The sequence below is a fragment of the Leiobunum rupestre genome, chromosome 5 (genome assembly GCF_980474605.1).
Source record: "Leiobunum rupestre chromosome 5, qqLeiRupe1.1.hap1, whole genome shotgun sequence".
In the NCBI taxonomy this organism is placed as follows: domain Eukaryota; kingdom Metazoa; phylum Arthropoda; class Arachnida; order Opiliones; family Sclerosomatidae; genus Leiobunum; species Leiobunum rupestre.
Genome location: NC_143388.1, coordinates 51,313,123 through 51,340,132, shown reverse-complemented (window position 1 = coordinate 51,340,132; position 27,010 = coordinate 51,313,123). Strand labels below are relative to the sequence as shown.

Here is a 27,010-nt window from a genome sequence, read left to right as displayed (position 1 = left end):
TAAAGACGCGCTCTGAAGCTAACGGGCGTGAGCTTGAATTTCGCTTCCGCAAATATTTTTTATTAGGTTTTTTCATTTTAATTTTACTTTCAGTTTGAACATTTTCTCTGCTTTTTATATCAAATATTTTATGTAAAAAAAATTATATTACTTAAATTCCTCGAATTCATTCTCTTGTCTAAAAATTCATTGTGGGCTCCCAACGCCATCTTGTTACAAAAAATAACTAAGAATTTTGGAATTGCTGTATTTTTCACTTATAATTATTTGTGGGACAGTCTGCGTGCCCCAATTAACCGGCGTATACGGCAGGGCAAGACAACTGGTGGAAGAAACGGTAGAGAGAGATCAAGGTTCGTGAAAAAACTGTATTTGATGCCAATCGATGGAGATATTTTGTTTTTTTACGCTGATGGTAGCGCCATCTAAACGTCGATGGAAATGGTCTAGAACCCGAAAGCTTGCAATTTTTTTAATTTTAAATAAATGTTTTAAACCAAGTATCATCCGCATCTTTTATTATTAATTATATCATTCTATCCATGGTTAATAATTTACACGTTTGCCTTACTAATACTTTCGATTTTTCTCAATAGATGGCGGCATTTGAGGTAGCACTATATAGAAACGAAACCTTGCTTTTTATGGTTATTGGTATTTTACGAAGTTAACAAGAAATGCTTGCGTGTATTTCTGATCTCAATTACCACGCTTCTGTAGTTGTATACTGAATGTTTATGAAAGTATTTTGCGTGTGAACTCCGCTTAAGGATAATCTGCTCCCATAAGCCAAAACATTAGTATGTGTGTGGTTTCATAAGTTAGAGGCTTTGTATGAAATCATTCTAATAAATATAATAAAGGTGTTGTGGGTTTCTGCTTTTGCCTGAAGTATTTAATTTTTTTTCCTACAAGGACAATTTGCACTAAATGGCCCGTTTTTCTTGATGCACAACGCTACACTATTCATACCACGACAATTTCTTTTCGTCCTTGATTCTTCTCCTAATGAATATTTGGATGCTATGGTTTCAGCTTTACAAGCTGGTGCCATTAAGCAAACACCTTTGGGATTTCCCAAAGCATTTTCATATCCCATGTTTAGATATATATTATATATTCTGGAAATAAATCAGTTTAGTTAGTGAAGGCCAAGTAACATAAGTATGATACTTAAATTTTTCCCATTTCAACTTAGGAACAGCCAGGTTACAGTGTTCAAGATATCGCTGCCAACAATATTTTCAAAGAATAGCCAAGGCATAGTGGAATTTTAAACGATGAAGAAAATAGCTATATAAGCTTATTGCCAGTGGTGCCGCCAGCAATAGGCACGAGTAGGCACGTGCCTACGTGGAAAACTAGAGGGGGCCCCAAATTTATTAAAAAAGGGGGCACTATTTTTTCATATTGGTAAATTTTCCGTAGCCGAATTAATAGAGAAATTGCTGAAACATTTCAAACTTGTGACTATCAACTAATGCACATATTTTATGGGTTTATATTTACTCCATTTAAAAAGGATAATACCCTTTTTATAATACCAGGGGGTAATGGCGAAAGCAAACACACACGGGTGCCTTACGCGGCCGTCACTTCTCCTCCCGCTGAGTGGGAGTTAAGCGCGTGGCTAGACGAAACACGAAATGGCACAGGTGCGACAGAGAGAAAAATAAACAAACAACAAGCTATCTTGTGACTAGACTTAAGGCTTGTATATAGTTCTCTTCGCTATATTTTGACGACTATTATGAAATGACCGTCAGTGGCAGAGATGTAGACATGTAGTGTATTTTTTCAAAGAAAAAAAAGGGTGACTCACTCTCTCTTTTTATTTCGTGCCTGCCCTATATGGTACAATTAGATGGTTAGCTCTTAGTGCCCGTAAAGGCGGGAGAGAACCATTCGACATTGTAGAGAGGTCTACGGGTAACCTCTCTGAATTAACTAGCTAATGTTGATAATAGTTATTTCTACCTCCTGATATAATAATGCAGAAATATTTTCATATAAAGTAAGCGTTATTTACATTTTTGAAAGCATTTCAATTTTTAATGGGCATTGGCTGTATCACTCGGCGATTTCCAAAGACTAAGAGGAATTCGCCGAGAGCTATTAGTCTTTATTCACAAAATAATTTACGTTGTCAATTGCGAAACACACTATTATTAAAAAAAATGCATTAGGTAAATAGGTAGTGTCATACTTACGTTTATTATGTTACTTATGGTTGAAGTAAATATATTTAAATTGGTGGGCAAGAGGGGGCCCCAAATTGTAGTGCCTACGTGGGAAAAAATCCTGGCAGCGCCACTGCTTATTGCATATATTTATCGCAAATAGTGCTTTAAGACAGACTACCATTAACCAAAATTGTTCAGTGTTATACTTATGTTTAAACTGTTACTAATGGTGGATGTAAATATTATTTATATATTATATTCCACACACCGTAAGTGTTTTCTTCTAGTATAGCTTTCGCAGTTGGTTCTCCAGCTTTGGCTTTTGGATAAGCTAAATAATACTCTTCTTCACCTTGCTCATATATTCGCTTTGCCTTTAGGCAGTTTTCATTGAAATGGAGGATTGCTAAATCCGTTCTTTAAAATAAATGTGTTAAAATCATATCAAATTGTAAGGGTGTGGAAATAAGTGAATGTTCAAATAATATTAAGATTTTTTAAACGATTAAATAGATGGAATGCGTAATATTACATTTCAAAGAAAGTGACTAACTGAATTTTAAAACAGTTAATTCTTAAAAAAAATCGGGTTATCATTTAAAAAACAATTACTGATTTTTAAACTGGAAAACAGTTATTACGGAAAATTACTAACACAGATTCACTTTTCGCTCACCACTATCAAATTGGATCTATAATCTGTACGGTGTACCTGGATAGCATGGAATCTTTGTAAAAATGTATCCTCTTTGGCACAAATGAATTTAGCACAGAATAAAATACCTCCAGCGAATATGTTTAAAATTACTCAGAAAGTTGACATACTGCAGCCAAGGCATGAATAATTGGCGCTACTTGTTCAGACACTAAGGATTCTGTTCCATTGAATTAATATATAAGTCAACTTGACTGGTTTAAATAATTTCCCTTTTCACCTCTGTGAATCCAAAACCGTTCTGCGACTACTGGAATATCATCATGGAGACAATTTGGGAATTCTTTGCTATGGCCCTAATGAATATTGCATATGTGGTTCATCAACGAGGTTCATTTTCCGATGCGCTCTCTAGTTTTCGATGAACGAGCCACCAAATAAAGGTGACTGATAATAGACTCCATCCAACCCTCTATGTCTTCGCTACTGCCCCTAGCTTCTTCTTTATAGCTATTTTTTTTTATAAATTTTTGAACAAGGGTTTAAAAATTAAAATCCAAGTCATATCCTACTTTTAGCCACATGCCAGTTGTCAAATTCCTGAACTATTTCTGGGTGTATTTTTTTCATATGTGCAGTAATTCCAATATGACGGTCCGTAACAAAAGCACCAATTTTTATACCTTGCTCATAGAAAAAAATTCCTTAAAACTAGAGAACGGTTAGCTCTAGAGCTTTGAACTGATTTCCAAATAAACGCGTCTAATACCAAATACCTGACATGGTTATAAATCTAATGCAATTTTATTATTTTACTCATTTTATTTTACTCAACTTTGGACTTTCGCCCTCATCTATTTTTTGGCCGGTCTCGGTGGCATTTTTGCTACCGTTTTTGCTACGCGTGTTGCGTTTTTGCTACCGTTTTTGCTACGCGTGTTGCGTTTTTGCTACAGCGTTTACCTCTCTTACGTACAAATCAGATCTAATTCATTAAAACTAAGACCCCGGGCGAAGCCGGGTATTAAAGCTAGCATTTTTAATAAATTAAACATATCTATATTTTCTATGAGTATGGATGAAAATGTTTAATTTCATAAATATTAATTTGGTCCTGAAAATTTTACTCCTGAATATTGAAATAATCGGTGTCATGTGTTTGTTGCGCGTGGTGTCTATAGCTCACTTCTAACATATCAATGTCAGCGAAGTTTTTCATGAACTTCTGATACGTTAGAATGCAGATATGCCCAGCTGTTTTTTCTCTAATTTGACTTACCTCCTGACAACAAAAACTTTCTGCAGCAGTTAGCATTGCTATGTAGTTGTTACATTCGAGCCTTTATTATTTTAAATTTATGGTACTGTCTGTATCTTAAGGTTTTTAATATCAACAAGAGTTACAAACATTTGTTTAGACCAGCGGTTCCCAAAAGGTGTTCCGTAAAAGGGTCACAGGGGTTCCGCCAGAATTCGCAGCGCGGCCATCTTTGTTTGTGTCAAGAGTTTAAGATGAGTAAAAAAAATGAGTTGGGGTTCCGCCAAAATTAGGTGGATAATTTAGGGTTCCATAGCAAAAACGAATTGGGAACCGCTGGTTTAGACTACTATGTACTTACCAATTCGTTCCTCCTCTTGCTCTTCACCAGAAACTCTTTTTTTTGTTAGGCAAGTCTTGGCTCGTATATATAAGGTTGAGCGCCTAAGTTATCCTCTCTCATAATTGTATCCGAGAATAGTACGGTTTTAAAGCTTTTTACAAAACGCACCAGAATTGAAATGGATAAAGCCCTATATTAGGCTTCGCGAGTGAAACGTTCAGCTGATGGCTTCAGTCTCCTTCTTTTGAGACGCCTACTCTCATGGGCTACTGCTTAGAGTTAAAAAAAGTCACCGCAACTAGTCGAATGTTAATAATCGGGAATTTCGACAATAAACATGGAAATTAGACGGCGTCTGCGTCTGCTAAAACCAATTTTTAAAGACTTTTTAATTTATTTAAAATTGAATTTAATTAATCGAATAAAAGTTGTGAGTATTATTTACCAACCTTTTTTGGATTAGAAATCGAAAGAATTATACGGAATTATAGGTTCTTTTGTCTTTTCGTTATCCATTTAATATCAATAGCCCTTCCAAAAAAAGATTTATTTTTATTTGGTGTGACTGATATAAGTTCCGTTCAGTGTCAGGTATCATTTATATATGCAAAGGTTATATTATTTAAGAAGTGGAGTAAGGCAGGTTTCCAATTATTTTCTTGGAAATATCTTTTATTAGTAATGGGCAGTCGATGAAAGTATGTAATTTTAAGACCTTGTCTAGCAAACACTTTTGTTTGAACTTACTTTCCGCCACGGCCATTGATGCGAGAAAAATGAATCAACAGATGGTGAAAAGAGCAGCTTAGTCTCTGCTGAAACGCTTGACGATGCAATTTTAAAAGAGTAGACCTAATAATACGACAAACCCAGACTATTTGGTCTCATCTTAAATTTCAAACATATTATTACGCATTACAATACTAAGGAAATGGATATAGTTGTTTTTCGGAGCAGCTTGCTACAAAATAAGGCAACGGAATCATGCTCGTGTGCCTTGGAGTTCTTCATAAGAAATAAAATAAAATAATTTACAAAAATAATTAATACCTCATTACACTATAATTTCTTGCACTTTTAGAGAACACCTCGCGAACAAAGATGTGTTCCCTTGCGTTTTTATAAGTTTATCTATGAGATCTGGATATGTTTGTTTTCTTTCTTATGCGCTCTTATTCTGATCCCACTTTTTCTTAGAAAAATCAGGTTTTCATCTCGTAGCTAAAACAGAGGTGCAAATAGGTTTGGAGGTCATGTATACTCATGTGGTGTTACGGTCTGGTTCATATATAAAATTAGCTTAAAAACCTGGAGAATATTAACTTTAATGGCCCGTTCCACAGACGGAAAAGGTTCGTTAAATAACGAGAAAGGGTGCGTGTCTAGTAGAATAACGATAGGCCTACTTTTTTAAAGAGGCGTTCCAGAGAAATTTCAACAAGACAAAAAGTTTAGTATTTTTACGAAAGCTCAACGAGAGCTCCCGCTGAAAATAATGTATCGTGAGTGACCCTATAATGTGAATTTATTTATTTTTGGCACTACCAATCAAACATTTACCTGAAACCGCGTTTATTGAGCTACAAATGAAAATGGCCAAGGCCCGAATTGAGGCGCGCCCAATAGATTCTGCGACGCAGGTAAAAATGCCTTACCATTATTTTTACCTCTCCGACGCGACAAAGTCCCCTAGGAGGGGTTATATAATCACCATGTGTGTCTGTCTGTGTGTGTGTGTGCGTCTGTCCTGCGAACGCGTTCGCAGTTTCCGTGCAAAGGTTAATCATTGCGTACACAGTTTCTCGAAATGTTGGCAAAACCACCGTGTGACGGTGAGCGTTAACGGATTGATTTGCGGTTGGGTTTGGATGGTCTTTTTTCGTCAACGCTCACCGTCGCGACAGTTTTAACTCAGTTTGATTGGATATTTCGTTATTGTAATGTTTATGCGTAAGCTGTGAATGTTGAGTTCGTGTTATGACGGTTGTGGATGTTGACTCAGTTGTGTTTGTACGGGTGTTTTCTCTCCAACTTCTTCTTAATGACTTTGGGACGGACCGAGTGCTGAGTGTTATGCAACCTCTCAACGTCCAATGGCAGGGTTTCCACCAATTGTACACGGTATTCGTCTTAGTATCAATTTGCGATTTATTGGCGCCGACCGGGAATCGAACCCGGGTCTGCCGCGCGCAAGAGATATACTTTAACAATCAGCCACCAACGCTTGTTAACTTACGGTGCTTTTCTAAAAAACAGCTTTGGCGAATGTCCTTTACAAAGTTATAACGTTAGGTACTATAATTTATTCTACATCATTTTAAATATTTATAAATTATATTTATCTTATATTTAATGAAATATTTATAATTTATATTAATCTTATATTTAATGAAATATTTATAAATTATATTAATCTTATATTTAATGAAATATTTATAAATCATATTAATCTTATATTTAATTAAATATTTATAAATTATATTAATCTTATATTTAAATAAATATTTATAAATCATATTAATCTTATATTTAATTAAATATTTATAAATTATATTAATCTTATATTTAATTAAATATTTATAAATTATATTAATCTTATATTAAATTAAATATTAATAAATTATATTAATCTTATATTAAATTAAATATTAATAAATTATATTAATCATATATTTAATAAAATATTTATAAATTATATTAATCTTATATTTAATGAAATATTTATAAATCATATTAATCTTATATTTAATTAAATATTTATAAATTATATTAATCTTATATTTAAATAAATATTTATAAATCATATTAATCTTATATTTAATTAAATATTTATAAATTATATTAATCTTATATTTAATTAAATATTTATAAATTATATTAATCTTATATTAAATTAAATATTAATAAATTATATTAATCATATATTTAATAAAATATTTATAAATTATATTAATCTTATATTTAATTAAATATTTTTAAAATTATATTAATCTTATACTTAATTAAATATTTATGAATTATATTAATCTTATATTTAATTAAATATTTATAAATTATATTAATCTTATATTTAATTAAATTTTTATAAATTATATTAATCTTATATTTAATTAAATATTTATAAATTATATTAATCTTATATTTAATTAAATATTTATAAATTATATTAATCTTATATTTAATTAAATATTTATAAATTATATTAATTAAATAATTATAAATTATATTAATTAAATATTTATAAATTATATTAATTAAATAATTATAAATTAAATTAATTAAATATTTATAAATTATATTAATTAAATATTTATAAATTATATTTATCTTATATCTAATTAAATATTTATAAATTATATTAATTAAATATTTATAAATTATATTTATCTTATATCTAATTAAATATTTATAAATTATATTAATTAAATATTTATAAATTATATTTATCTTATATCTAATTAAATATTTATAAATTATATTAATTAAATAATTATAAATTATATTAATTAAATAATTATAAATTTTATTAATTAAATATTTATAAATTATATTAATTAAATATTTATAAATTATATTAATTAAATATTTATAAATTATATTAATTAATTATTTATAAATTATATTAATTAAATATTTATAAAATATATTAATTAAATATTTATAAATTATTTTAATTAAATATTTATAAATTATATTAATTAAATAATTATAAATTAAATTAATTAAATATTTATAAATTATATTAATTAAATATTTATAAATTATATTTATCTTATATCTAATTAAATATTTATAAATTATATTAATTAAATATTTATAAATTATATTTATCTTATATCTAATTAAATATTTATAAATTATATTAATTAAATATTTATAAATTATATTTATCTTATATCTAATTAAATATTTATAAATTATATTAATTAAATAATTATAAATTATATTAATTAAATAATTATAAATTTTATTAATTAAATATTTATAAATTATATTAATTAAATATTTATAAATTATATTAATTAAATATTTATAAATTATATTAATTAATTATTTATAAATTATATTAATTAAATATTTATAAAATATATTAATTAAATATTTATAAATTATTTTAATTAAATATTTATAAATTATATTAATTAAATATTTATAAATTATATTAATCTTATATTTAATTAAATATTTAAGTATTTTAATGTAAAATTTAATCGTGATCAGGAATTGAACTCGGTTTAAATCTGTAATATATTATTCAATGACGATGTTAAACTCTTTAATTGTCAGTAGGTTTAGTATTTTCGGATACTCTTTTTAATATAATATGTATCTGGGTTTTAGGCAAAGGAAGGGTCGTATGTTTTTTTTACTGATCGATAATGTTGTTTTTTGTCTATTCTTTGATCTTATATTTTTATCTTTTGTTTTTTGAGATTATTTTTTTCCACGAAAACGTACAGTTTTGGAGGAGACTTTATAGTGTGTACGTTGTGTTGTTTAGCTAATCCGGTTTCATGATAATAACGTCGAAAATTCATGTTTGTTAATTATTAAGGTGTCGCACTAACTATTCCGTCTACGGTCATTTATTGAAATACGAGCTGTGGTTTAGTCAAGTGGCTTTCTGTGCTTTGTGATGGTAAGTTTTTCGCTTCTTGTTAATTAATTTTTATTGGTGTGGATATTTGGACATCTACGATTCCTAATGCAGTCATTGATTTCATGGGTGTGCGAGTCATTATGTGATATTGGAAATTGGACGGTATTGGTCTTTTTCATGCGGCATGTGTCACAACGTCAACAGGAAGTCTACGAGTCGTCCACTACCAGATGTCGAAATGAGTGTTGAAATAACATAAGCGTTAAAGATGCGGCAAGTATTTTGTAAGCGAGAAAAATACAAATACCCTCTGTAGATATTTATTTCATTCAAATTTGCTTCGTAATATATTTAACTGATAAACTTGTTCTGTAAATAGGGTTAAATTCAATTGTGCATTGTTTTAGTACGTCTAACTCGCTGTTGTAACTACTTAGTTTATATTATTCTGAATATATTAAACTCGGTGGTTTCGTCTCAATTATTTTAATTAAAATTAAAATTTTATACCGGGCGGGATTGAACCGGGATTACGTTTTTAGTAAATAACTCTGATTTGCGGAGATATCTTTAAGGGTCATCTCGAGAAATTAATACCACTAGGGACAATTCTTCCGAGGAGAGGTATATTTTGGCTTGCTAACTTGTTATTAACTAATAAATCGAAAAGAAGAACTATCTTTTCATTTTGAGATATTTAAAATGTATCGTACTATAAAACAATCTTATTACAAATTTTCAAAATCTTATGCTGTATTTGTTTTTGAAAGACGGCGAATTATTATCGACACAGAACTGTCAAGTTGAGTGTTTGTCGAATCATTCGCAACATCAACAGTCAAATTATTTTTTGAATCACACCTTGATTTTTTATATTTGATCGACACTAATAAAAAGTATTTTAATTCATAAAATAAAAGTATATTTTTATTATTTTTACTATAATTTAAAAAGGGGGACACATTTCACTTTTGACCTGATACCCAATGTTAAAGACCGAGAAGGGAATGAATTAATAATAATAATAATAATGATCAGCTAGGCTAATACCCAAGGCACCACCTCAGGCCTAAGTCAATTTCCACCCCTCTCATGCTATACTAATAAGAAAAAAAGAGAGACGTCGTTAAATTTGCATATTTAGTTAAAATCAATGTCATTTACAATGATACGTCTAACCGGTTTCAAAATACCTAGCATTTCATCATCAGAGACGAACCTTCTAGATGTGTAACACGACATTTTATACAGTCAAAACTTCAACCTTTGCTCACAGAATATTTTGGTCGTTTTTGTGGTTTTACTGGTGCAGTAAAAAAATTTATTTAAAGCATTTTTAAGAAAATAGGGCGCCATCTGTTCAAGTTAGAATTGTAAATTTTTAATATAATATGAAATAGTTAATAATTAGGGAAAAATTTTATACTTCATTTTACACTTATATAATTTTATGAGAAATCAAAGGGGAAGCTTACGTAATTTCGTCAAACAAGTTATACCAGATGGCGCTAAAACCTGGGCCTGGTTTATCATTAAATGTCGTGTTTTTCTTTATACTAGATTTTTTCGCTTTGTATTCTCACTAGATGGCGTTAGTGTCTACATGAAATTTTTTTTTCGTTGCCATTACAGATCTGCAAGTTTCCCGCGAGCTATTATGTTTTTCAATGATAGGTCTTGTTGTTAGAGATGAAATTTTATCGATTGTGAATCTATATTAATATTAATGTGGTTTTTATAAAATGGCATACCAAAATTCTTCGGGTAAATACTGTGCAGTGTATAATTGTTCAAACAGTAATACAAAATTACATAAATGGAAAAATTCCCTATGTGAAGAACATAAGCCTTGGCTTCATTCTGACTGCCCATGTTTGATTGACTATTCGTTTCATTCATTACCAAAAGAGGATAATTTAAAAAAGGCTTGGATTAAAGCTATTAACAGAAAGAATTTTGAACCATCTAAATTTACATATGTAAGTAACAATAAATAACTTTCATAAAGGATTTAAACTTATTGAAGTCTTATATTTAATTAGGTGTGTTCTCTTCATTTTGAAGAAGAACAAATTAATAATCGAAATAAAATACCAACTAAACACCTTGGATATCAACCTGTAGGATCTATTCCTAAGCCAAGACGAGTTTTAAAGAGAACTATAGTGACTGATAGCTTAACAAAAAGCAAGAAACAAAAAATTGAAGTTTCCGATCATTCAGATAATAGTAACGCTCTTCTGAACATCACGAATAATAATGAATCTGCTTTTGAAGAGCAAACAGTTATGAGTAAAAACTGGGATGAGAAAGAAAGAAATGCTGGCTCTATAGTAAGAAAAGATTTTTCATGTTCGGTGAAACCCGAAACGAAAGAATCAGCCACGCAATATGTGCTACATGTTGACCATTCATATTATGAACCTCTACTTCATTCATGTTCAGTTGGAACTCAAACAGACTTTCCACCTTTTTCAAGTGGAAACTTAAACAACGCTGACTGTCTTTTCTTCACTGGGTTAAATTTAGAGTTATTTTTGCGATTAGTTACATTGATGAGTGGATGCGATGTTCCTTTCAAACTTCCACTTCCTGACCAAATATTACTAGTACTTATGCGACTCAGGCTTGGAGATTTAGGGTGACGATTTGGTATTTCAACAAGCCTTGCTAGCAACATATTTAATACATGGATCAGAAAAATGTCAGTTGCATTAAAACCCCTGGTAGTTTGGTTACCAAGAGAGACTATTCAAACAAACACGCCAACTGCATTTAAAGAAAAGTATCCTAACACGACTGCCATTTTAGACTGCACAGAAATATTCATTGATCGACCTAGATCTCATCTGACAAAAGCGTTAACTTATAGCAATTATAAAAAGAAAAATACTGCAAAATTTTTAACAGGAATATCACCAAATTGTCTTATTATGTTTGTATCAGACGGATACGGTGGACGTGCTAGGGGGCTGTTCACAAATTACGTAACGCAGAAAAACCACTTTTTGGACTCCCCCCCCTCCCCTCGTAACAAAGAGTAACAAATGGAAAGATCCCTCTTCTTAAATTACGTAACAAATATCGAACCCTCCCCCTTAAATTATTATAGTACGTAACAACTAATATGCTGGTAATAAAGTACTATAAGAACAGGTACTAAGTTTTGTTGTTTGTAATTTACATTTGAAATTACAACTGTATTTTTATGTAAACCAATGAAAATGCTTATGTTTTAAATAATTGCGACTGTTTCTGAAAGTGATGAAAATTTTATTCTACGATATTAAAAATAAGATGTGTTACGTAACATTTTAGTTAACCTTCCCTCCCCCCCCACGTAACAATTCGTAACGCTTGCCAAACCCCCCTCTCCCCCCTACCACGTTACGTAATTTGTGAACAGCCCCTAGTGACAAATTTATTACCAATGATTGTGGATTATTAGATTTCATTTTACCAGGTGACGAATTAATGTGTGGCCGTGGTTTTTTTAATTGAAGAAGAATTGAGTGAACGTTATGCCAGATTAAATATACCAGCTTTCACTAAGGGGAAAAAACAGCTACCAGCTGAAGACGTTCACAGAACTAGAAAAACTGCTTCAGTTAGAATTCACGTTGAGCGTGTCATTGGCAGGTGGAAAACTTTCAGAATTTTTAAGCAGATATTACCAGTAACTACTTTAAAAGTTTTAGATGATATTGCTATTACTTGTGCTGCACTTTGTCATTTACAGTCACCAATAATATCTCATTAAATGTAAATTTTTATTTGACAATTAGCATTCATAACCAAGAAAACTGTTTCACATTTACTTTGTATTTTAATTCTTTTCTATTTTGAACATTTTTTTTACATTGTTTGCATTCAATTTTTCATATTCATTTAATACTAGATTTTTATGGCTGTACATTTCTTCAATGTAACGCAACATTGTGGTGGATTTGGAAATTCCACTTCTGTATCTCCTAGTCCTTATCAAGAAAAGAATAATAAATAATGGTTCTATTCCAAATCCTAAGCCAGCCAAGGCTTAAGTCTAAAGATACAAATTTTCACTTATAAACTTACCTAATTTAACTTTAATTACTTTATCAGATTCCATGGTTCAAAATTTCATTCACAAATACATTAATTCATATCACAGATATTTGTTTCTTATAATAAAGGCGAAAATATCACATAGCTCGCTTTAATATAACATTAAAGCTACCCGAATTCAGGTTATTCAGCAGATCTGTAATGGCGGAGCGAAACATTTTAAAAAAATGGCGCGATACAGACGATACACGAAAAAAATCTAGTATACTTTTATAAATCGATGATTTCTCGAGCATTACGTTTGGGAATATTTGAAGGTTGGGCCAAAAGTTATATTTCATTCCGAAGGACTACATGTTTAGAGAAGAAAGCGTGCCCGACAATGGCTGTTTTTTTGAATAATCTAAATGGTTACTAAGACGTTTTTTAAAATGTACTCTAGTTTCACCGGTGTAGTTTTCCCCGCATGTGCAGTTAAATTTATAAATACCTTTTTTTGTATTTTTTCTACATTGCCATCCAATTTTTAGGCCACGTTTTATACATATATATTTTTTTAATTTTTTTCTAATGTACCTGGTATATTTGTTATCCCCATATAGTTAAATTTTTCTTGGTTAGTGTTTTGTTTTTTATTGTTTTAAGTTTACTTTTAATAGCTAGGCGGTTTTTTTGTTTGAAAATGTCTTTTTCTACTATTTTTAAATTATAACCTCTTTCGAGCAGTGGTGGGCAAAACACATAAAAGCTAAAAAACCAGTAATCGCGCTCATTGAATAAGAAACAAATGACCTGTTTTTCGCACGATTATTCACAAAAAAAGCGAAAGAAAATGTAGTATCGTCCGCTCTATCAGAGAGAGACACACGAATCAGTTGAAAGTTCACAAAATTTGGTCTGGACAACCCATACGTGAGCGTGCTCACTCTGAGCGAGAGACATATAGCTCGGGCAAAATTATCTCCGCCCACAGAGAGCAAACTCCCTCTAAGCAAGGACGTGCCGCGTTCTCCGGCAGCTGCTCACGGCGGAGAGAACGAAGTTCATCCCGAACGAAAGCGGATCTTGTTCGTTGTCATCGTTCTCAACGCAGAGTTCAATGGCAGCTGCTCACATAGGACGAGTGATTTTATCCCGAACGAAAAGGGTTCTTGTTTTTTTTCATTGTTCTTAGCGTTCCGTGCAGTGTCGTTTGCTCACAGAGAACAAGTGATTTTATCCCGAGCGAAAAGAAAGGGGTCTTGCTCTTTTTCATTGATATTAGCGTCGCGTTCCGTGCCGTTTTTTCACAGAGGACGAGTGATTTTATCCCGAACGAAAAGGGGTCTTGTTCTTTTTTATTGTTCTCAGCGTCACTTTCAGTGCCGTTTTCTCACAGAGGACGAGTGATTTTATCCAGAACGAAAAGGGGTCTTGTTCTCTTTCATTGTTCTTAGCGTCGCGTTCCGTGCCGTTTTCTCACAGAGGACGAGCTATTTTATGCCGAACAAAAAGGGGTTTTGTTCGTTGTCATTGTTCTCAACGCCGCGTTCAGTGGCGTTTGTTTACTGAGGACTAGCTATTTTACCCCAAACGTTTTCATCGCTCTCAGCGCCCAGAAAAACAGGTTTAGAGCATTGTCGCATCGCATTCGGGGGCAGTAGCTAACGGCGCGATGAACAAACTAATCTTTTAGACCCTATAATGATAAAATCGTTTTCTTTATAAATTTAAAAAGGACCTTACCCGTTATTACTGTCGAAGCCCCTAGAGGTCACGCCTTGATGTGGTGGGGGTGGAGGGCTTGCGTGCGTTGGGGGCCAGCGGTTGGTACGCCCGGTTACAGGTTCGGTTAATGGTTCGTTTGTTGAACCAAGGATACTGTATTATCCTTGGTTGAACGAACGCCCGGTGCCCGTCTTCACGCCAGAGTAAATGTGACCAGACCACCATTGTCCTGAACTGGGGGTCACTGGGTCCTTTGATCCACACTCTACATTTCTTAACCTACCGGCGACGGTAGTTGCAATGGTTGAGATATCCTACTGTAGTCCTCAGCTGTGCGGGGGCGGGTTTGGTAGCCCGTGGTCCCGCCTTTTGACGGGCCATGATGAGGGGTCTATTGCAGCCGTCTGTGTGGTATTCTCTCTATGGGTGCCTTATAGTAGGCCACGCGTTTCGCTTTAGTGCATACCTTTCCCGGCTTGATTAGTCACATGTGCCGAAGTAATGCCTAGCGAAACAGCTATTTATAGAACAATATGTCACATATAGCTAACAAACGCCCTCATCATGGCCAACAAAAGGCGACGCCATGGTCTGCCCGGAACCCACCCTCGCACAGCTGAGGACTAGAGTGACTTATTGTTCCACGTCTTAGCCCTCCCCGAAAGGTTATAGAATGTCGAGTATGGATTGCACCTGGGGATCCAGTGACCCCATTAAGGACAGTTCAGATAGGGATAGTAGGCTTAGACATCGGATTATAGTATTTCTATGCCCCAGTTCCGCTAGGCACTACTGTTGGTACCACAAATTATACAAATTAATTTGTATCTTATCACATTATCCATCATCACGCACCCCACTTTCTCTTTTTAATTAAAAAGGTTAAAACCACAGCACAATGTACATATATAAAAATACTGAAAAAAGGGTAAAAGGTTAAACAGAACTAAAACGGCAAGGTATAATTAAAAGCGATAAAAATAACCAGCAACCAATCCGGACAGACGTCCTCGAAGTTGCTGGTTATGAAGCGCATGATTTTTTTGAATACAATCATCAAGATCAAGCTTCATACCTCCAAGGTTGCCTCTAGGGACCATATGGAGAGTGAGGGGCCAATTAACTAAATAATGCTCAGAATCGCCTGTGTCTGACCCACAAACACAGGCAGGACTGAGCACATGTCCTAAACTATGCAAGTAGCTAGGAAACTTGCCGTGACCACTGAGAACTTGCGTTGAGAAGTGGTTAGGGTCGATCGCATTTTCGTCTACGTTAGGAATAAAATTCTTTGTAACATTGTCTTTATTGCTGTCGCTCCAACTACTCTGCCAATGCCTCTTGGTTATGCCTCTCAAAATATTTTTAATGCTACCCTTATCGCGTTTTCAGATTGGATCACCTGATTCGTTAAAGCGCTCTTGGCCAGCGCATCCGCTCTGTCGTTACCTACAATATCACTGTGTGCTTTAACCCAGTTAAGGGCGATTCCAGCGCCATGATTTAAAATCAAATCCCTAATGCTAGCGAACGATCGGAGTAGATCTCTAAACCTGCATTAGTGGGAAGAGCGTCTCCACTGGAAATCTCTACACGAGGCTGGGTGCCTTGCCCAAGGGTCACCAGGGTAAAGAAAATTTCCACCTTTAACATTGTAATCACAGTGTTTAGCGCACATCTGTTGGTTGAAAGACCTAAAGATGGTTGCTTCCTCACTTACAATGTTTTCTATCGGGATTAAGTTGGTTATTACCAATACCGCATCGGTAGAAATTGTACGATACGCACAGCCGACTCTAAGAGCCGCTATTCGTTGGATTGACCTGAGCTTTCGAACCATTACGCAGGGGCGGCTGAAGGGCCGGGCAACCCGGGCAACTGCCCGGGGCGCCGAAATTAATTAGAATTAATTGAATTAAGATGTTCGAGAAAAAGAAGCATTCTGGTTCTTTTTATAAAAAAAAAAGAAATGAAGTGAAGCCGTTGAAGCAGAAAAGCATGCGACGCTGCGACAGCTTTAAAAAAGTCCATAAGTGTAGGCCTTAAAAAAATCCCGCAAAATAGGGTTTTAATTAAGTTTATCTTTAACTCACGGGTTCTTCGTAAACTTCTCTTATTTCACATATATTAAAGTTATAAAGTTCTAAAGTATTTTAATTCCGACAAAAGGCGATGCTCTACACGTCAGAGTAAAAGAGAAGGTCAGCTTAGAGCTGACCTAGATATTTCACGTGTGAAGTTTACGCGGTTTGGCAGCCCTGACTTCAGGTGGTCCGGGACAGAGTTCCAGTCCTTGAGAACTCGGTGAGCCCTAGAGACAATCATAGAAACGTGGTTATCCCAGGAGAGCGTGGCAGTTAAAGTAACACCGAGATACTTGAACTCTTAAACGTGATCGATGGCCGTGCCTTCAACTTGGTACCCGAAGGAGGTGGATTTAAACCCTGGGCGTTGAAGGCTTAGCACTTCGCATTTTTTGGAGATTAGTTTCAGCTTCCAGTGGCTGCTCCAGAGCATGATTTGGTCGAGGTCTAGCTGCAGGGTGTCGTGATCGCCAGGGCAGCAAATTGCTCGAGACAGGGCGACGTCGTCGGCGTAAATGGACAAACGAGAGAATACACCAGAGCCTACGTCATTCACATAAATTGTGAAGAGAAGAGGGCCAAGTAATGAGCCCTGTGGTACGCCTGAAGTGACGGGATACCAATCTGACTCGACACCAGGAAGGACTACATGGAACTCACTCCCCTCCAGAGTGGGGCCGCGTACGCCGTAGCTATTTAGTTTCGAAATAAGAAGCTGATGAGGCACCGTGTCAAATGCATTTCTGAAGTCTAGGAAGACCACATCCACTTGGGGGGCGGTCTCCAGACCGGTGACCAAGCATCCACGCTCGAGAGGATCTGGGTTTCGGTACTGTAACCGCGGCGGAAGCCATGCTGGGCTGGAGTAATGGCATTATAGAGCTCCAAGTGGATGGTGACGGAGGAGGTGATAACGTGCTCAGCAAGCTTTAGGAGTTGGGCCAACAGGGAGATTTGTATGATTTCCTCAGGATCATCAGAGGGCCCTCCCTTTGAAATCGGCGTTACATTGGCGCGCTTCCAGTCCTGGGGGAGTGTGGCTGTGGAGATTGAACAAGCAATCATGTCCGCCAGCGGTCCCACGCAACGTTTCAGGATTGCTGGGTCCATCGGGCCCTGGCGCTTTATGGGGATTAAGCTGCTGAAGGAGCTTTAGGATACCCGTGCTTGATATTGTGATATTTTCCATAGGGGGGCAGACTGGGGGAGGAGGCGGACACCAAATCTGGATGAGATGTTGCGTGAGGGGTGTGACGTAAGACCGCCTCAGAGAGGGTAGCCTTAAAAGTGTCGCACTTGTCACACATATCCTGGTTTGGGAGGCACAGTAACTGGAGTTCAGCGGAGATAGCTTCAGTATCAGCTTTGCCGATCGCTACGCAGGTGCGGGGGGGGGCAGTCTAGGTGGTGAGGGGAGAGCCGGCTGAGGGAATTGAAGGAAGTCGTGGTCCCCGAAACCTGGCTGGGCGGTGTATCACGTCACCAACAACTCCGGAGGGAGACGAGAGCGCTAAGTCGAGAATGCTTTCACAGGAAGACGTAGTTCGGGTAGAACTAAGAACGTCCTGCGTGTAGTTGCACGAGAGCACAGTGCACAAGAACTTCGAATCGAGAGTTAAAGGGGTTTGTAACAGATCCCAGTCTATGGATTTATAGTTGAAATGGCAAACTACTAGGATATCAGAGACACCCTGGGACAGCTTTTCAAGTAAGGCGTTGACCCGGGCGGAATACGACTTATTGGACGAGGGGGGACGATAAACTCAAGCGACCCTCAGACATTTGGAGCCCATAGTAAGTCGCACCACAACCGCCTTAACGGTATCCTCGGAGCGAACTGGATAAGATTTTATGCTATTGGCGACCGTAATCAGGACACCACCACCGTGTCGATTTCGGTCGTGACGGTATACGGCAAAGTCCGAGCCAAATATTTCCGAGGAATTTATCGAGGAGTCCAGTTTAGTCTCAGTTAACGCGACAATAGCAGGGCGGAGAGTTGAGAGGTATCCTTGGAAGGCTGGGATCTTATTGCAGAGCGATTCCATGTTGGCGTAGAGGATAATCAGTGGATACCGTTGCCCGGGTGAAAAAAATGACTCGCGCCACCATGCGCCAGCACCGTAGGTGACAATACGCTCAATACAACCTTTGTATACCACTCTCGAGGCTCTATAATCCCGGCCCCACTCGACCTTTGCAAAGCAGGCAATGGACTGAACGAGTTTGGTCCAAGGTAACGCCCAAAACCTTAACGGTTTTGACATTAAGGATTCTCTTATTACTAAGAGAAAAAATTGGAAGCCGATTCATTACCTTTGTTTTAGCAAAGGTGATTGCAACGGTCTTCCTAGCGCAGAATTTCAATTAATAAATTGAACTCCACTCATTGAGAGTATCCAGAACTTCGTTACCGAGAACCTCAAGGCCACTCCTCGAGGAACTCCAGACCATCGCCTGTTGGTCATCCGCAAAGGCCTGAATAGCACTCGCAGCCGGGTAAACCCGACTTAGAGCGCCATCCATGACTAAATTGAAGAGTAGAGGCCCGCTACAAGAACCCTGCGGACACCGCTTGGTAAGTGACTTACTAAGAACACTACCGCCTACACTCTTAGAAAAATTCGTCCATTATTGTATAAAACATGATCCAAATTGTTGTCACTGATACCGTACGTATTTTTGTCCAAAATTGCACAAAAACAATACGTGCAACGTTGGACTTTATGTGGATCCAATATTGCACATTATTACGGGATAAATTGGTAGTTGATTTGTCCATTATTGTACAATATAGCATCAAATATATTTTAATTTTGGGACTCAAATTGTCCAAAAGTGGGAGGTGATTCGTCCGATATTGGAGTTTAATTCGTGTAATATTAACTATTTATTTGTCCAATTTTGAAAGTTGTTATGATCAACACTGGGAAGTTATTTGTTCGATATTGAAGTTTAATTCGTGTAATATTAACTTTTTATTTGTACAATTTTTTACCGGTCAGAGTTGCTGAATATCTTTGATAACTCACTCAAAAATAAATTTCATTTTTTAACTCTGAACACTCATTTCTGAACATTGAAATATGAGAATGCCCACCTCTGCTTTCGAGGGCTGTGGTTTTAAGATAGTTAAGTTCTTCGTTAAGTAATTTTTTATTTGAACAGATTCGTAGGGCTAGTTAATTAATTAAATAAAATTAATTAATCACGAGTTGACAAAATAACAAATTGTCCGTCTGTAGAGGAAGTACAGAAGGTCGCCGATCCAAGGCGCTCAACTCATTGGAATTTTTCCGATTCCCGTATTTTTGATTTTTTTTTATTGTTTTGCCAAAAAAAGTAAATATATCAAATGCAATCGTACTAGAAAACCACTAATGCAGTCTCTAGAACTTAGATCGGATTAAATAGTGCGTGAAACGGCAATTCAAAAAGGTGATAAAAGAATTAGAGCAATAACGTCGAGAGATATTGTAGCTGCATAAGCGCATTATCACAAAAGCTGTAAGATAGATTATACTAGCAAATATAGTAGTGTCAGTTCAAACAAACCTGACGGTGAACCAACTATAGACGATTATTGCAAAGCAGAATTGGCTTCTTTCGAACAACTATTCCATAGTATACGACATGAAATATTCTTGGAAGAAACTGTATGATCCTTCCAATATTTGACCACCAGAACGATGGGGTATATGGAACAAAATGGTATTGCAAGGGACGATATAAGAATTAAAACTAATTTTCGGAGAAATATCAAAAACGAATTCAGTGATTATTTGAAGTTCACCAGTATAAATCGAAAAGTATATATAACTCAAGGTTGTCTCTCATTTGAATGTCTCGTCAACTTGAAACCAAATACGAAGAACATACAAATGTCGATAAATCAAAAGACAAGTTTTACGAGACTTCTTTGTCTCTGCGCAAAGATGTGAATGCCTGTGTTTGGGACCAGCATTGGCCTCTTCAGCCGCAAGAATTAAACCCAAATTACGTGATGATTCCTCAAGCCTCAGCGATTTTATTAATTCCTTACATAGTGGTAGTTATTCCAAGCCATCAGAAAGGGTGAGAAGAGTTTCGTGGTTCATTGCTCAAGACGTAATTTACGCCGTTACATCGGATAAATTGTCAACTCCTAAACATGCCCTTATTCCCTGGGTAGTTTTAACCCTGACTGGAAATTTCGAAGTAATAAAAACCCTGAATCGACTGGCCATTCTGTTTCGCATTCGAAGATGGAGGAGATAGATACCGCTTTGTCTAAACACAAACTTGAAATGGCTGAAGGTGTTTCTCTACCAAATGCAGTGCAACCCAACGTTCCAACACTTTTGGCCTTTGATAACATCAATAGGCAAGAGGAAGTGTTAAGTGGTTCTGGTCTTTCCATCTGGTTAATGGAATAATTTTACAAGGTACATCTGACGCCTGTCTCCCCCAAGACCAATCACACAATTAAATCGGAAAGATAAAAAAGAACCATACATAAGACAGAAAAATCTCCAGATTTCTACGTTGTTCGAAAACGACAAGGTTTTTCACCAATTTCAACGAAGGACATTTCTATTTTTACGGAGCGGGTAGAATTACTCGCACATGCTAAATACCAAATTTGGATAATGTCCCGTGATTTTCATTCAACGTATCAAACAATTGCTTCCTGGACTGGATTCAATATTTTAGTGTATAATAACATAGACGTTACTCCAAAAACTGTTGGCTACTTACCCACCATAAACGCTCCCGCAACTGATATGTCCATAGTGAAGGAAAGTTTACGTCACTGTTTACTAATCGAATATACTTTGAATCTTAAAAATATCGCAGTGTTTGATCAAGCGTTCTACGCTAAAGCTGCAGAAATAGCTTGTGCTGATCAAATTAAGTTTAGCGATATTGTTTTGTTAATGGGAAATTTTCATACCATGTGAGTCATTAGAAAAATATTTGGGGACGCGGGACTTCGAAATTTGGCTAAAGAATCTGGAACAATCGCCGAAGGTTCAATTAATAAAGACCTTGACGGAAAACACTTCAACCGAGCTATACGATTCCACAATTTAAAGTACGAATCAGTGATGAGAGTGTCGTGGAGAGGTTTCTGCGCGTGGATTCAAAAAACGAAAAGCGGTGGAGCCGAAATGTCAATCGCCGTTGAACAAGTTCACCAGAACACGTGTTACCATACCTATATCAATGCAGTGAATAAATCAATACTTCAACAATATAACGGTTACCCGCAATCTTTACGTGACGACAGTGGCACCTTTACAACGTTCTGGATGACGTACGTCGATATGGTTGACATACTACCCTGGCTTGTGAGGGTAGACAGAGAAGGAAATTGATACTGGCATTTATCCGCAGTTCTTTGCTATGGACAGAGTCAACTACGCTAGATATCTCCCCGCGTACAGTGCGCAAATGACGCAGCTAGAAGCTTCGTAACCAGATTTACACCAGCATTTAAAAAACGGTGGATTCACGGTGCAACTGTAAAAGCATAACCCGTTTGGAAAAATTGCAGTCGACCAAGCAAGGGAAGAATCTGTTAAAAAAGATACGCAACATGCTGGAGGAACTCGTGGTTTTAGCTTTAAACCTGGGACTGTTTCTCGTTACTATCTTACGGCAGAGCATAGAGGAGCTGCATTAAGGCAGCTTCGAGAACGAATCGGAACTCAAAGTACCGTTTTTTCTCATCCTGACATGCACCAGCCTAGGAACAGAAGAGACGAGTTTGACATTTCTTCAGCTACCGATCTCCTGGAAAATGACTGAGCGCCTTTTGACTGGAACCCAAGCCCCTGAAGATGTTTGTAACGATCTTTTATCGGCTCATCGAAAGGCGGAAAATTCCTACGAGTCGTTTAAAAAGGACCGTTTACTAAAAGGAGAAGGCTTTCACGAGCCTATCAAAAAGCTTAAACTGAAAACATTCGCTGCTTTGAAAAAGCCGATAACGAAGGAAAAAATAAAGATATTCCATTTAAAGCTGACAAGAGGCTATTTGCAAATACGCTACTTATATCTCAAAGCCGAAAATAAGATATGATAGACGTATTCAGCCACCCACTAGGGCCGTTGCCGTGGACTCACGCGAATGCCGATGGAGCGTTAAAGAAAACGAATTAGGCTGTTTTAAGGAAATGCTTAGAGAGTAAAATAACACTCATATCCGATGAACGAAATCCCACGCTACAATCATTGACGCCATGGCCGTAATCCAAAAACTACAAGGTAAAAACCACACTTTCGAAGAACTGTTGAACTTCATTTTCCTTCAAATGCTTCACGTTTCGAAAGGTAACGAGAGGGTTGATGTGGTATTCGACGTGTACAAAAAAGATTCTATTAAAAATATGAAAAGAATCAATAGAGGATCTCAAGACGGATTATTTTTCGGCCAAATCCTACCAAACCACAAAATGAACAATTGGAAAAGACTCTGAACTTGCGCCGAAAGCAAAACTTCACAAATCAAGTTTTTAGTGGAGAGCTGGAAAGACCAGAAAATAAGAAATAAACTTATCGATCAAATTTTGTACGTGGCTTACCAAGACAAATGTATGAAACTCAATAAAGGTCAAATCGAAGAAATAGAATAACTGACCACTGATCGTTATTAAAAAAAAAGCAGATCCGCGTTTAAAATTGAACGCCCGACACTCCGCTGAACAATAACTTAACGTCATTTGCGTTTCCAACGACAATTACGTTTTCAGTTGGTTTGTTTACTTCAGTTCCAAAATAAAAAGTAAAATCTGCAGTAAGAGAGGTACAAAATTAAACGTTCGAATTGTAGATGTTACCAAAGTGGCAACTTCAGTTGGAAATGAAATAAGTAGCGCTCTCTAGGGGTTGCATGCTTGAACTGGGTGAGACACCGTTAGTGCTTTCGCGGGGCAAAGGAAGCTTAAGGCACTAAATCTAAATTTGAAGAACGACAAATTTCAAAAAGCAACGTCCGAAATTGGTTTACACTGGACTATTTCGGACGAAACTTTTGCCCATATCGAGACCCTAACGTCACCCTTACAACACCAAAATTGGACAAGTCAACAAAATGCGATATCAAATATTCAAAGCAAAGAAAGGACCGTGTCCTGACTCTAAGGCAGCAAAAAAATAGAGCCAATTACCCAACAGCGATTTAAAAAAAAAAGCCTAAATAGGTTTCAAGATACTCCAGACCCTACAAATGGGCACGGATGGAAGGTAGGCAACGAAGGAACGCTTTAAGCTTTGTGGAAGACTGGTCACCAGCACCCGAAACTGTTCTCAACCTTATCGCTTGCAAATGTCCTAGTGTTTGTAGACCAAATGAATGCACGTGTATAATAAGAAATCTTAAAGGGGTCCACCGGAATCGTAAGGGGAGCAATCGCTTCCCTCCCCAATAGCCAATCTGTTCAATAGTTCATATTTTCCCCGTGGTGACCCTAAAGCTTTGTCAGTATTTTTAGCCGGCGCGTAACTGGCGTAGGAAAATAAGCGGACGGTGAAGATTCGGGCACGTGCTTTACGCGGAATATCTTAAAAAGTAAAGCAGAGAAAAGACGAGAAGCTCAGTTAAAGCATTTACACCATCCTGGTTTTTGTTCTGGGTTTCTAGGACTCTATGGAGGGTTATTATTCAATTGACTAGGAATTTCGTCATTTTCAGTATTGCCATAATTTAGTTGACCGCCCTGTTCATCTTCACTATTTGTTTCAGATATTGAACATTCTCCTTCGCAATTTGGCACATGACCAGGATGAGCAAAGGACAAAGAAACACTTTCCTGTAAGCTTGGACCGATTGGGTCTTCTTCCAAGTAGCTGAGCAACGAAATATTTGGGTTTTCTAAATGTATTTTCATATTAAGTAATTCAAGTTGAGCTTTGTCGACTGTTTAGCCTCAAAATCTGGTACGTGGGTGGCTAAAAGAATGTACGTTACGTTAAAAATATTAAAGGTTAAATTTATCGTCATGTAAAATACCAAAGTTGGTTCTTGGAAAGTCTTTTGGTTTTTCTTTCACTGACCAAATGTCTTGCGTTTCTTGGCTGGCTGAAATGGTTCTACTTGATTTTCCCAGTCCTCAAGGGGGTCCAATGAAGAGACTACTTCAGGCACTTTATTCAAACCTTGAGGCAATTCTTGCACAGGTATGTCACCACCTTATGAAGGTTGTGTCTAAATAGAAACAAAAGTGAATAGTAAAATTTAAAAAAGGAAAACCTAACTTACTGAGAGAGAGACAGTTTCAGTCCAAGTTCTTTTACTCCTCTTTTTCTGCCTTGACAAGTCATCTGTATAATAATGTTGGTTTTGTAATTCATGACTAGCCCCACTCTTGGTATATTTATAAGTGTCAAAATCTTTTGTGGACCAAAACTATACCGTAATAAATTAAAAAATAAAACCAATCAATTATCAACAAATAAATGAAACTTACTTTTGGTAGATAAGTTTTCTTCAGGTTAGCTCTTGGCTTAGTTAGTTGCACAGGCCGCTTTGTAAAATTAGGTTTAGTCCATTCCGAGTACTTTATTTTATCATCCTTCTCACAGTCCATAGGTGGTTTCAAATTCAAATTCAAATTCAAATTTATTCATTAATACGTTATTAATACATTTTTTAGTGTTAAGGGCCAAGTTGATTATCGACTTTTAGCCCATGCTTTTAAATTTGTATTCCAATTGGAATAACAAAAAGTAATTACTTATTATTTAAAAGAACAATTGTATAATATTAAAATTAGATAAACAAAACCCAAAGAATGATAAGCAAAAAATTATAAACACAAAAAACAACATTATTAAAACATATTATTTTCCATAATTTCCAATTTTAAAAACTTTTTAATTGCGTGAAGAGTTCTGAATTCTTGGATTTTTTCATATATTGAGTTATATAATTTTACACCGTAATAAAAAATAGAACAATTTTTTTTTCGTTGTCTTACATTGGGGTAAAATTAAAATATTATTGGTTCTAGTTATAGATTTTTTTTTACTGTCTGGAATAAAGGAGGGTTTTGATAAGTTATGTTTTTAAAAATTAAAAGTAAATTACTATAATTGCATATCTGCTCAATATTTAAAAGTTTACTTTTTTGAAACAGTTGTTTTGTTGGGTGTAACCAGTCTACATTATAAATGGTTCTGAGAACCCTTTTTTGAAAAACTTGTAATTGGTTTAAATTATGTTTGGATGTATTTCCCCACGCTATCGTTCCATAAGTTAGAACAGAGTAGAATAAGCTATAATAGAGTTCAAATAATATGTGTATCGGAAAAAAATATATACATTTTCGAATAATGTACGCTGTTAGAGATAGTGACTGACAGAGCTTATTTCTTCTAACTTAACTTAACCTATCCTAACCAAACCAAACCCAACCTTCCCTAAACTAACTTAACCTAACCTAACCTAACCTATCCTAAGCCAACCTAAACTAACAAAAACAAACCTAAACCAACCTATCCTAAACTAACCTTACCTAACCTATACCTAAAAAAAATATTCGGTTGAATGGGAAGGCTATTTTTCGATTGAATGGGACCTTTCAATTGCCAAGCCCAATGGGCTGAGAAAAAGTAAGTATAAGGTCGAATGGGAATTCGGTCGAAAGAGACAATAACCACGTGTTCCACTTACTCATTGTCTGAAATATTTTTGGACGTTCTCACAATACCCACCGTTTGAATTCCCCCTACTCGAGATCATGGTCGGTGAGCAAAAACAGAAATTTTTCGGTAGGGCGGGAAATTTACACCCCATAACCCGATTCCGTACATTAAGAAGTTCACTATATTAAGCATTATAGAAAATCACTTCCCATGTGATCCGCTTCTGCTTAAAGTCAGGAAAATTTAAACTTAAGCAAAAGTAAACCTATAATATTAAAGCTATGCTCAAACCAAACGCAGAATTGTTGTTTTTGCACTCTCTTGGTTTGTGTGGATGAAGTCATATAATGAGTAGTTAAGAAGAAACAAGACGTACGACGGTCAGAATACACACAATCCTTCTAATGTGTTAAGTTTGTTTGAGCTATTCACAGCAACCTGCAACGCCGGTATCACAACCAAAATATATCCACGGTCACACATATATACATATTTACACTTATTTGTTA

The 27,010-nt window shown here is 35.5% G+C and overlaps 2 protein-coding genes and 1 pseudogene across 2 annotated transcripts; 2 read left to right on the top strand and 1 right to left on the bottom strand.

The window, feature by feature from the left end:
• Positions 1-10,781: 10,781 nt before the first annotated feature.
• LOC149945247 (uncharacterized) lies at positions 10,782-11,684 on the top strand. Its single transcript, XM_090176458.1, has 3 exons — positions 10,782-10,803; positions 10,879-11,018; positions 11,082-11,684. The coding sequence occupies exons 1-3, from the start codon at positions 10,782-10,784 to the stop codon at positions 11,682-11,684; spliced, it is 765 nt and encodes a 254-aa protein (XP_090032584.1).
• Positions 11,685-11,741: 57 nt separating this feature from the next.
• On the top strand, positions 11,742-12,799 carry LOC149945246 (uncharacterized; annotated as a pseudogene).
• A 4,825-nt stretch (positions 12,800-17,624) lies between these two features.
• LOC149945245 (uncharacterized) lies at positions 17,625-17,984 on the bottom strand. The gene has a single exon (XM_090176454.1). The coding sequence runs from the start codon at positions 17,982-17,984 to the stop codon at positions 17,625-17,627; it is 360 nt and encodes a 119-aa protein (XP_090032580.1).
• Between the last annotated feature and the right edge of the window lie 9,026 nt (positions 17,985-27,010).

Bases quoted from the DNA above. Each gene is read 5' to 3' on its own strand.
- LOC149945247 (XM_090176458.1), top strand. From the start codon at position 10,782: ATGGCATACCAAAATTCTTCGG. The intron at 10,804-10,878 runs GTAAATACTGTG...CCCTATGTGAAG, and splicing joins GGCATACCAAAATTCTTCGG to AACATAAGCCTTGGCTTCAT. The intron at 11,019-11,081 runs GTAAGTAACAAT...ATATTTAATTAG, and splicing joins AACCATCTAAATTTACATAT to GTGTGTTCTCTTCATTTTGA.
- LOC149945245 (XM_090176454.1), bottom strand. From the start codon at position 17,984: ATGGACCCAGCAATCCTGAAACGTTGCGTGGGACCGCTGGCGGACATG.